The 11,509-nt window shown below is 38.4% G+C and overlaps 1 protein-coding gene across 3 annotated transcripts in view; it reads right to left on the bottom strand.

The window, feature by feature from the left end:
• acss2 (acyl-CoA synthetase short chain family member 2) overlaps window positions 1-11,267 on the bottom strand; it is an 18,266-nt gene extending 6,999 nt beyond the window's left edge. The window contains exons 1-9 of one of the 3 annotated variants that reach the window (XM_007543885.2): window positions 10,517-11,267; window positions 7,714-7,909; window positions 6,867-6,958; window positions 5,165-5,268; window positions 5,013-5,085; window positions 4,143-4,218; window positions 2,302-2,407; window positions 2,033-2,074; window positions 377-514 (exon numbers count right to left, since the gene is read on the bottom strand). In XM_007543885.2, coding sequence (XP_007543947.1) covers window positions 377-514; window positions 2,033-2,074; window positions 2,302-2,407; window positions 4,143-4,218; window positions 5,013-5,085; window positions 5,165-5,268; window positions 6,867-6,958; window positions 7,714-7,909; window positions 10,517-10,643 — 954 coding nt within the window. In that variant the 5' untranslated portion in view covers window positions 10,644-11,267. The remainder of the gene's footprint in view (window positions 1-376; window positions 515-2,032; window positions 2,075-2,301; window positions 2,408-4,142; window positions 4,219-5,012; window positions 5,086-5,164; window positions 5,269-6,866; window positions 6,959-7,713; window positions 7,910-10,516) is intronic. The other 2 variants (XM_007543886.2, XM_007543887.2) reach the window with 2 other exon arrangements.
• Window positions 11,268-11,509: the final 242 nt, after the last annotated feature.

Here is an 11,509-nt window from a genome sequence, read left to right as displayed (position 1 = left end):
TTCCTCTGGAACTAGCACTTCAAAAAAAATCAATTTTCAAGAATTGACTTTAAAAAAGTTTATTTTTCTGAAAAGTTGCTTTTAAAAAGTTGAAAATAACATATTTGCACAAGAAACTAGACAAAAATCCTTGGTAAGATTTTGTGTTTTTGCAGTGTAGGGATGCCCAACATATGGGCAGAAACATCAGTAAATCTGAGCTGCTGGACACATGCAGATTTAATTAAAGTGTCCCAAGACCTCAGACATGAGGAACCCCAACTAATGTTACGTCTACTCAGTTATTATAAACGTCAAATGAGACGAAGAAATCAATTCTGTGTTCTGTTGTATTGATTTTGATAAACTAATGGAGGGACCGTTTTGTGTCCTTTACTTTGGGTTTGCCGGTGGAGCCGCTGGTGTAGAGAATGAAGAGCGGGTCTTCAGACTCGCACCACTCGGGTTCGCACTCGTCTGCAGCTCCACCCATCAGAGAGTGCCAACACAAGTCAACGTCTGGGTTCCAGGGCACCTGGAGCAGAAAACAAGACACAGAAATGAGGAAAAACAACCCTGGATGGGAAGAAAACAAGTGAAACTTACAAATCAGCAACTAATATTTGCATCCAATAAGTGGGAATCAGTGACTGAAATTACAAATACCTCATTAGTTTGTGTTAGTGAACATCAGAGCTCAGCCACAGAAACAAAAATGAGGAAAAATGACATGAAAACAACCATGACACACCAGTGATTTAGGCTGCATTTCTCATTACTTTAAGTGGGCTAGTTCGGCGTCTGCAGAGTTCATGGCTTCATCATAAACTCTGGTGAGTTTGTAGCAAAGCCACAAATCAATGAGGAGAACAGAAACGCTGCTCCTTAAAGGAGGAAATCTCCAGAAACGTCCGTCTCAGGAGGACGACCTTAAGGCCTCAGCCATTACTGGGATTTCCTCAATCTGCTAATGGCCCAGGCTGAGTAACACGTTTTATTGAAATTACTTTAAAAGGTCAAACGCCAAAGAAAGATTAAATTATTGGCTCTATGGACTCGTTTCATTCCCCTAAATGGGCCAAATTTAATAACTGGGATGAGAAAACTTTTCTCTCCAGCTGCTTTTCAGACGAAGAAAGAAAAACTCCAGAAAAAAGTAGCTACATGTTCTTAGTAAGTTTTTGTAACACACCATTTTGACATTTAGGAAAAGATTTTGATCCCAATGCTAACCGTAAGCAGCTTGAGTTCACAGCTAGCTTTTTATTAGCATATGCTCTTCTCCTAGGTTAGCATTTCCAAGCAGCTGCAGAACAAACATCAGATTTTTCATCAGACTTTCTCCTCTTCCTCCGTTTGGTCGTCCTCATCTTCATCTCCTCTCGCTCTGGATCAAACTGAAAGGTTCAGACGTTGCTCACTGCACAGGAATTATGTTCTGGCTGGGCAGAGCTAGTGCTGTTAGCACCTAGCATATCATCTACCCAGGATGCATTGAAGCGTAAACAACACGGCTACGTATTTTATTTAAATTTATAAAAACTAACTAGCCTGCAGTATTTCTACTACAGTGTTTTTATATCTGAAATAAAAGTTTCTCAAATAAAATTGTTACAACTAATCATGGAAGGTACCGGTACTTTTGGCAGTTCAGGTCGGTAGCCAGTTCTATGGATTGTTAATCCATCAGATTAATATCTCTATAAAGAATGCGAATTCGAATCCAGTTTGTCCCTCCACTCAACTTTCCATTGGCCTGATTGGATGCAGCCCCCAATGACAAGTCAGCAGTGTTGCTAATGACTACAGGCCAAAATGTAACATTTCTGTTTTACTTTTAAACTGAATTGTGGAAAAAACTTAATCGATGTTTTGATTTGTTGGCATGAACTGATAAACGTTTCGAAACGTTTCAATCTGATCTCAAGCTAAAGAGAGAAAATCCCTGGAAAACAAAGTGAAGCGTTTGATTGAAACCCCAGAGATGTTGCTACAAAAGAAAAGAAACCCCAAGAGATGACATGGAGGATTTTAGATGTGGAGATGGAAATACCTTTGGAACGGGACGCGTTTTCTTTACTTTCCTTTTCTCCTGCTGGATGGGAGTGAGGGAGGGGAAGGCAAACAGGAGGAACGAGAGGTTAATGGGGGAAGGAAACCCACCAACAAAAATAATCAAAACCAGGGACACCAAATCAAATCATGACAGATGAAGACTGAGAAGCTTTTAGGACGAATGCAGAAGGAAAAAAAAGACCATAAAGTTTGCATTTTCTGCTGCAGCCCGGCTTGTTTTGGATAAACAATCCGTCGTTTCCTCACCTCCAGATCTGGACACGCTCGCTTGGCGGGAGGAGACTGACGTCCCGCCGCCTCCGGCTCCTTCGATAAGTGCTTCAGCATTATGCACGTCTTCAGTGGAAATCCTCTGCAAAACCCAAAAACAAAATGTTCACTTCACCCTCTCACTGTGAGCACACAGCGCCTTGCAACAGCATCAAAATCTGCTAAATTAGACTTTTCACAGAATAAACTCAAAATATAAAGACATTTATCAGGATTTTATGTGGTAGAACAACACAAAGTAATCCATGTTGTATTGGAGTCATATTAGGTAGATATAAAAAAAATGAGGTAAATTTCCACAAAAAAAAACTAGAATTAAAAAAAAAAAACTCAAAATGTCGAAAAATTGCAAAAAAAATAAAAAATAAAAAAAAAACTCAGAAATGTTCAGATTAATTTCAGGAATTTCTTAGAAAAAAAACAAAGATATTTTTAGCTTAATCTTAGAAATTTTGAGATTAACTGTGGAAAATTTCTTGGAAAAACAAAGTAATTTCTGAGCTTCACAAGTTGGTAATTTGGCAGAAGAAAAAAATCTTTAAGATTAATTTCAGAAATTAAGAAAAAATGTTTTCAACTTTTATTAAATCTTTAAGTTTTTTTTTCTAGAAAATGTCTGAGTTTAATCTTGGTTGTATTGAAATGAATGTATTTTGCAAAACTACAATGGAAACACTGGAAAACAGACCAGAGGAAGTGTTTGGAGGATGATGAATGTTTTTAATGATTTATCTTGAGAACAAAGTTATTTAAATTTAGTTTCTTATTTAATGGAAATTGTGTTTTTAAAGTTACGTTTTGAACACGTGTAACGGAAACGCAGCTTCCGACTCTTTCATAAATCCATAAATATAATTTCCAGCCACTGTTTGTTTACGTCCTGCTTTAACGCAGAACTACGACGCAGGTCTCACATCAACGGCGTCAGAAAACTATCAGATTTAGTTCCACCTGCAGAAGAGACACGGACTGTTTGGTCTGTTTTGTTGTCTGGGATCTGACCCGTTTTCTGATCGTGGTTAATTTGTGCAATAAGAAGAGACACTAAAGTATTTTCAAAGAGTTTCTGCTGCTGACCAGAAGCTGTTTGGGCAAAAGTCCACCAAAGTGAAGGACCGACATGTAACTGTTAATACGTCACTTTTACTGTCATTCTGAGCTTTAAATGTTCCTTCATGCTCTCTGTCAGTTGGTTTATTGTTTTATATAATCTTTTGATATACTTTCACTTTTGCACTCTTCCTGCATTCTATCCTACCTTCAATTATCACCCTGGGGATAAACAATATGCTTTAAATTTAATTTTATTTAATTTTCAGTATGTATTTTCAGGAGAACTTTGTTTTAAGTCCAACCTGCAGTAAAAATAAAAATATGTTCTGCCCAGAAATCCTCAGTTTGAGCTTCACCTGGTTCAAATTCTGCAGAAAAAAATCTAATAATAAACTCCTTTTACATCAAATCATTAATCTGTTCATTAAACAGAGCTCTGCCAAACAAAAAAGTTTTATTTGTTTACGGTTTTCATCTTTAGCTGCAGATAATCCATCGTTCTCTAAAGAAATGCAGGAATAAAATGTTTGTTTTCTTATTTTAAAATTAATTACATGTTTATTCAGTTTTTTGTGTTTCTAATATTGTATTAAATGAAAAATTTGCAGATGAATCAATTAATTGTCAGAATAATCAATAGATATCAAAATAAATTTTAATAGTTCAGCAGAGCTGCAGCTTAATGCACCTCAGCTACGCGTGTTGGTGTGTGTGTGTGTGTGTGTGTGTGTGTGTGTGTGTGAATAAGGGGATTTACAGCTTACTTGTCTCTACATTTCTGCAGAGCTTCATCAGCTAAGAGCTTCAGGTTGATCAGCTTGTCTCCCCGGTAGAAACCGTCTGACATGGAAACACAAAGAGCCAGAAGGTTTACGCTCCGTTCAGACCAGAAACCTTTAACTCCAGCCGAGACTTTGTACAGAAACACAAACATCTCACACACAACGGAGAGTCCAAGACCTGAAAATTACACTCAAGAGCAGCACTACGTTAACATATCTTTACCCAAGTAAGAATAAAAATAAAAGTCTATTCTAGTAACCGATCAAATTATCAATAATTTAACATTTAAAAATTACATCAGATGGACCAAAATATAAAGTTAAGTGGAAATTTCACATAATTACAAAACAAAATCAGGCAAAAAAAAACAAACTAGATAATAACTATATTTTTTCCCAAAAAGTTACTGAAATAACTGAGTAAATGTATTTAGTCACTACCGAACTGACAGCTAGCTCGGCTGCTATTCTGCACTGACTGCAGTTCCACAGCCGATTACTTTAAAAAGCATGAACGGATTCAGATTTTAGCCGACACCAATTATTTTTGTCTGAAAAGTCGGCAGGTTAGCAAAAGGGAACGTTGTTGGTTTATTCTCCCGTACAAACCCTGAAAAAGTAGCTGACTGCATATTTCTGTGTCCTATCGTCAGTCATTTCTTTGTTTTATAAAAACTTATTGGGAGAAAGAAAAAAACATTTGTATGAATGAAAGCATAAGAATAAATGAGCTTCATCCAGCTGGATTAAGTTTTTCACCCCAGGCTAATCCGGCAGATTAGGCTTTGATTACAGAATCAGCACTTCAGCAGCAACTCGGCTCCCTGTTAGCCGGTTCTGGTTCAAACTGACCTGCAGTGATGAGCAGCGAGCACTGAGAGTCGATGATCCGCTCGCACAAAGACTCGGCGGAGAAACCTGCAAACTGGGAGCAGCGGTGGGTTTACGCACGCGTTCTTCAATCAAATGAAGCCGAACGTGGCAGGAACGTTTGGTAAACTCACGACGATGGAGTGGACGGCTCCGATGCGGGCGCACGCCAACATGGCCACCACCAGCTCGACCACCATGGGCATGTAGATGGAGACGCGGTCGCCCTTCTTCACTCCTGCACACAAGAACACAAAGGTTGAAACGATTAATCGTGATTAATCGATCCTCTAGTGATCGACGATCGAGTATACAGACTCAAACAAGAAAAGCCCATTTGCTGAAAGAACAACACTTAGATGGCAGTAATTGAGCCAAAACTGTCCAAAAATATATCTTTTTTTTATTAACTGTAAAAAAGACCTTCTTTGTCTGTAAATCTGTTCTACCCAGAATCCTCTAGTGCCATGTTGGATGGAGAGAAACGAAGGGCCAGAACTGCCCAGCCTCTCCCTCTTACAAACCTTCAGAACCGACTGCAGGATTTTGGTGATTCGAAGCAGAAAGTCAGAGGAGACTTTTCTGAACAGCAACAGTTTATTTCCAACAGTAGCTAAAAATATCTGTTACTGTGTTGAAACCAGGTGCTTTCATCATCTGTGAGAAAGCAAACATTTCAGTACATTTCACCATCATGCTCTCTGCAGATGGTGTAGCAACAACCGCTAAGGAGCCAGAGAACCACAGAAGTCGGTTCCTGCCAAAATCCGCTGGGACTTTACAGAAACTGGCTATGTTAAACAACGGAGGTCAGGAAACACAACATTTAGACAGAGAAACTGTAAAATGATACCTTTGTGTAATTCAGTGATTGTAACGGTAAAGCAGCTGGTTCCTCTGAGGCCAATTTAATCCTCATTTACACGTCTCCTGCTGCCCAGATTAAAGATTTTTCATGTTTGTCTTGATTAAAGACAAACTGCATAAATTTGTTCTTAAAGGTGCTATTTTGACATTTTTGTGTAAATGTGTTTGATTCTGCAATATTTGGCTTAAAACCGTCTCATTGCTGCCCCATTTGGGCTGAATGGTGGCGAATGCAGCTGATTTTCCATTGGTTACAGCGGTCCAGTTCGGCTGGTGTCTGGGTCATACATGGCTTTATCCTCCGGTCTGAAACCGTCTCGGTCAGACCGGTTCTGTGGTCTCAAACAGCCACTTTTTCAGAGACTTTAGTAGCAATTTTAATTGCTGTTTCTTTGTTTATTTTGGACATATAAAATGTTTTCCACTTCTAGTTTGTCAGAAATGTCAGCTTACTGATCTTTGAGAACCTGCATTGCTATGCCATTACGTCGGGAGCTGGAAAGGTGATCGGATAGCATATGTGGATGCCAAGCAGGCCAAAGATAACTCCAAAAGAAGGAAGTGAACTACAGTGCAGGGCATTCTGGGTAAATACAAATGGGTTAGCAGGAGAAATGGCTTTTCTTTTTTTTGTTTTGTTTTTTACCAAAGACTAAAGAGAAATCCTCCAACCATTAAAATCTGACGCCACTCCATTTTTGTTAACACTTGGTAAAGAAGGAAGTTGTGCTCAGTGTCTTCTTCAGAGATCTTTGTGTCATTTCCTTCTGTATCTCTTGGCACAGCGCCCCCACAGGCCAGGAGGGAAACAGGATCCAGAGGGTTTGACACAAAAAATTTAACAAATGTTGTATTTTGGTCCCCAGTCGACCCGAGCCTGCTGGACTGTGAGGAGTGAAAAGACCCTGAAGGCTCAGTGGCAGATCAGATGTTTAAAAGTTGGTGGATTAGCGGGCAGACGGGGCTTACCCTGGGATTTTAGGACATTAGCGAACCGGCAGACCTTCTGCAGCAGCTCTCTGTAGGTGACGGTCAAGTCATCTCCAGGTTCATTGCCTTCCCTGGAGAAAGAGACAGTCAGGAAAAACAAACTCACAAACATCTGACTGGTTTAATTTATCGTTCCTTACAGAATTAAAAACCAATAATGGGTCATAATAATCATAATGACTATGAATGTTAGCCTTGATTAAGTTTTTTCCCCCGAAATGGCTGACAAAGAAATCTGATGTCGAGCTGTTGGTTTTCTTTACAAGCATCCTAATAACCAACATACTGAGTGCAAAAAATATATATATGATTCTCATCTGCAAATCTAAAAACCAAGTTTTAAACTTATCGTCTAATAAAAAAGCATCATTATCTGATTTGGTCTTGATGTGTCATTTAATTTAGAAGAAGCAAGAAATGTAATAATTGGGGACCATTTCGGCTTTAACCTTCACACTTCAGCAAAAAACTGAACCATCAGTTGATTTTCAGGTTTTCCAGCTCTATTTGGGTTCCATACAACAGATTTGACGTTAAACAGGAGGAACATCACAAACAGGAAGGATGAAATGAGAAATGTAACAGTCCACGTTCAACAGCAGATGAGACTGAAGTCAGGCGCGACAATCAGGGAGCCGCTGATGTGTTCAGGTAGCTACACCCAAAAACTCAACTGAAGTAAGAGCAGCAGTACTTCTATGTATTTCTACTGAAGCGAAAGTAAAACGTAGACATCCAAAGAAGCATCTGACAAAAAGGCGACAGAGTAACTGATAACATCATATAATCGCTTATATGGGGATCCGTTTTGCGTCCCTCCACTGACCAGAAGAAGGCGATCTTGTCGCCGAGCTTCCTCTCGTGGACGTTGCGGTCCAGCAGGTTGTAGCAGATGTTGGTGGTGGCTCCTTCCATGCACTTAACGAAGATTTCTCCTTTGGTCACGTCGAAGTTGTAGTCCAGGAAGCAACCGGTGTGTTTGGTCTTCCAGAAGAAATCTTTAGCAATGGCACCCCAGAACTCTGCGGCACAGAATCAGGGCAGAAAGGCACCGCTGGGTTTTTCAAGAAATTCACATTTAAAATACAGAAAAATGTATCATAGTTATTAACATCATTCCGGTTCAGTTCAGAACCTGATGGGATAAGACTAATGGACATCCTGCTCTTCATACGCAACATCCAGGAGTTTTGGCAAAAATATAAATATTTGTGTTTTTCAAAAATACAAAGCATGACTGTTGGATGTATCATTAATTTCTCAGGAAATGAAATTACCTGGATGAAATCATAATGAAATGACAGAAAGCAGACTCAATGTTTAGTGTAATTTACTGTTTTTCTCTTCCTACCAAAAGCTGGATGGTAAAAGTCTTCAGTCTGGTGCTTTATTTATTTGTTTCTATTGTTCTGTTTATTTACTGTGGGTATTTAAAATGTCCTCCAGTTGCAGAGTTAAATGTTTATTAGAATTTAAAGTTTATTGATCTTTGAGAATGTTTTCTGCAGCTGACTTTTATAGTTGGGTTAATTCAGTAATTTGAACAGCAATGGGCAGAAATCAGTGATTCCTTGAAGCTGTAAGTTTGTGATAAAATCCCAACAGGTTGCATGTCTGTAATTATACAGAAGAAAATGTCTGTAAACTTTTATTTCCTCCTGCAGTTATCTGCCTTGTACATCAGCACACAGGAGCAAAGTGTGTATCACTACCAAACCGTTTATGTTTATGGGTTAGTGCAATCAAACGGCCTTTAGTGGAGGCAATAAAGACACACTGAGCCTTGAACCAGGAAGTAACAGGGTAAAAATAAAAAATAAAACAGAAACTGCATATGTGCAATATTTCAAACTTTATGTGAGGCTTTAAAATGGGTTTGCAAGAGGAAGAGTGGATGTATCATGTTCTGCAAAATGATGAAACCAGTTGATTGATTATCTCAACGATTCATCAACATTTCCTTTGGTCTGATGTTGAGATATGAGTCATAATAATTAGCCAAAGACTATCCCATTTATTGTCTGTTTTAAAGTAAATACTAAACCTGCCTGTAACTGTATGACAAATCTTTCAACAGGCTTTAAATGTGAACCAGCAGAAACCACAGGAAGAAATGGATGGAAGTCTAGGTAAATCTGCCACAATAAGAAATTAGATCAACAACAATCGTTAAAAAAGATATTCTTTTTTTATGCTATCGTTGAAAAGTCGCCATTTTGAAAAATGTTGCAAAGATTTGGCATCCAGAGAAAAGTGGTTAGTTTGAACTACCTGACACTTCTGCCTGTTTTCTCTGTCGAATTGAAAACAGGCAATTTTTAAATGCAATTACCTGGACTTTATAACCCATTTAAATTTTTGATTTGTTTGTTTATTTTATCCATTTAAACATTTTTCATTTAGAGTGTAAAATGTTACTAATCAAAGTTTTTCCAGTCTTTGAACTCTGCCATTATTGTTATTGCCGTATATTAGTTGAAAATCGTCTCAGAATGACAATATTATTGTTTATCACAATAATTTCTGGGACAATTTATCGTCTCATTGTGACAGGGCTATAAAAGTCTGTCACAATGAGAAATAAATCAATCCTATGATAAATTCAAACAAGCTCAATAATCTCAATTTGCATGATTTATTGTTTTTCTCTTTTCTCTCTATCACAAACTGGATGATAAAAATCTTCAGTTTGGTGTTTTGGTCTTAATTAGCCATTTTCTTGAATGACAGTCTTGCTTACGAAGACTTCATAGTTAATTTCATTTGTTGTTTGGTTTATTTATTTTTGATTTTTTTAATGTCCTCCAGGTTAAATGTTCACTAGAATTTAAAGTTTATTGATCTTTGAGAATGTTTCCTTCCATTATTATGCCACTATTATTATTGTATCACTTCAAAATGGACTCAAAACAATATTATCATGGGGTGCTGTGGTGGCGCAGGGGCAAAGCACAACCCATGTATTGAGGCCTCAGTCCTCATGCCAGTGGCCACAGGTTCGATTCCCAGCCTGGTGACATTTGCCCCTCTCTCATAACCCTCTTTCCTGTCAAACTACTTTCAAATAAAGGCCACTACAGCCAACAAAACCTTAAAAAAAAAAACACAATATTGTCCCATTAATTACAATGGGACAATGTATTGTCCTGCAAAATTTGTCATTGTGACAGGTCTAATTATCACTATTAACATAAGACAGGTTGGTTCAGTTCATTCAAAGGGAATCCCAATATCATATTATAAATATGATATTATAATAATATTGTTGGCATTATTTCTATGTTTACCTCTGTGTGAATATGTGCTTAGTACATTCTGTTGTAAAGCTCTATGTATAAATTAATAACTCCGTGTTTGTACTGAAAAAGTTTCTGGGTTTCATTCTCTGACTCAGTGTAAACTGAAATGTTTGCACTGAAATGTTTCAGTGTGAAAACTGGGAAATTCCTGGAGAAACTCCGACCTTTCACTGATCCTGTGTGGTATCAGAGCAATGCGGATGCGTTACTGGGTGTGAAGATGTAATCCTGCAGGTTGCGACACCCGTGTTATCTTTTACATCTTCTCACAAGATTTATCACTTTTCGCATTAAATATTCATATATTATGTAGCTTAAATTAATACTCACCATCTGGATTCTCAATGGAGCGGGTGTAGAGCTCCTTGTATTTCTCAAAGCTGGGGATGTGGGACTCCTTCTTTAGGTCCTCGGAGCAGTGGAAGACGTCCTCCTGCGGGGCTTTATCGGGAATCATGTTGGCTCCAATTTATTCCCCACGAACACGAGTCAAAGTGTGGACAGGTCGGCCTGATATTTCCACGGAAAATCCCGTTTCAAGCACCCTGTTCTGGTGAACTTTCATAGAAACAAACTTAACTCATCGGGCGAAGTGTCAAATCTCGCGCGAAGTGCAAAAATTCGAACAAGCTCAATGCAGATTTCATTCAGACTTCCTAGTTTCGCAGGGTGACTTATGACGCTTTTTATTCAAAAGCTGTAGCCGTTGACCCCCCCAAACACACGCTGTTTGATTTATAAAACAAAACCCAAGTCAGTTGTAGCTTCTACGCAGCTTCAGCGTGTCGTCGTTCCTGGGTGAACACGGACGTAAAAAGGTTTGACATCAGCTAAGCTAACCAGCTAAGCTAAGGAGAAAAAGGCAGGTTCAGTTCATCCGTTAAAAAGTCCGCTCTGTGTTACATTAAACGAGCCAAGTTATGTTTAATCATTACATTAAAACATGCATTCATTCTGCATAGCTCTATGTAACGAAAATAAAGTGTTTTTAGTCGTAGCGCTAACTCTTTGTGCGTCTCTTCTTCACTGTTTGTTGCAAGCGTGTTCTGCTGCTGGACTGTTTGGCTCCGAGTCAGAGCCAATCAGAGCTCAGGACGGCGTTCACGTGCTTATTGTGAAAGCTCGGAATTTACAGTGTTTTTCCACATACAAAACTTAAGTTGGTGTCTAACTTGAGAAATTTGCTAAAAAGCAATTCCATCTATTTTTTTTCCTATCTCGAGCATCTTTAATATGCTGATAGTTTAAAATCTATAATACTTTGTGATTTGGGAAACCAAGTCAAATCACAAAGTATTGCGTTCATTAACTGATCTGTAACTC

The sequence above is a fragment of the Poecilia formosa genome, unplaced genomic scaffold (genome assembly GCF_000485575.1).
Source record: "Poecilia formosa unplaced genomic scaffold, Poecilia_formosa-5.1.2 Scaffold932, whole genome shotgun sequence".
Classification (NCBI taxonomy): Eukaryota; Metazoa; Chordata; class Actinopteri; order Cyprinodontiformes; family Poeciliidae; genus Poecilia; species Poecilia formosa.
Note: the sequence above shows the minus strand (reverse complement) of the source record. Positions and strands in the feature narration are given on the sequence as shown.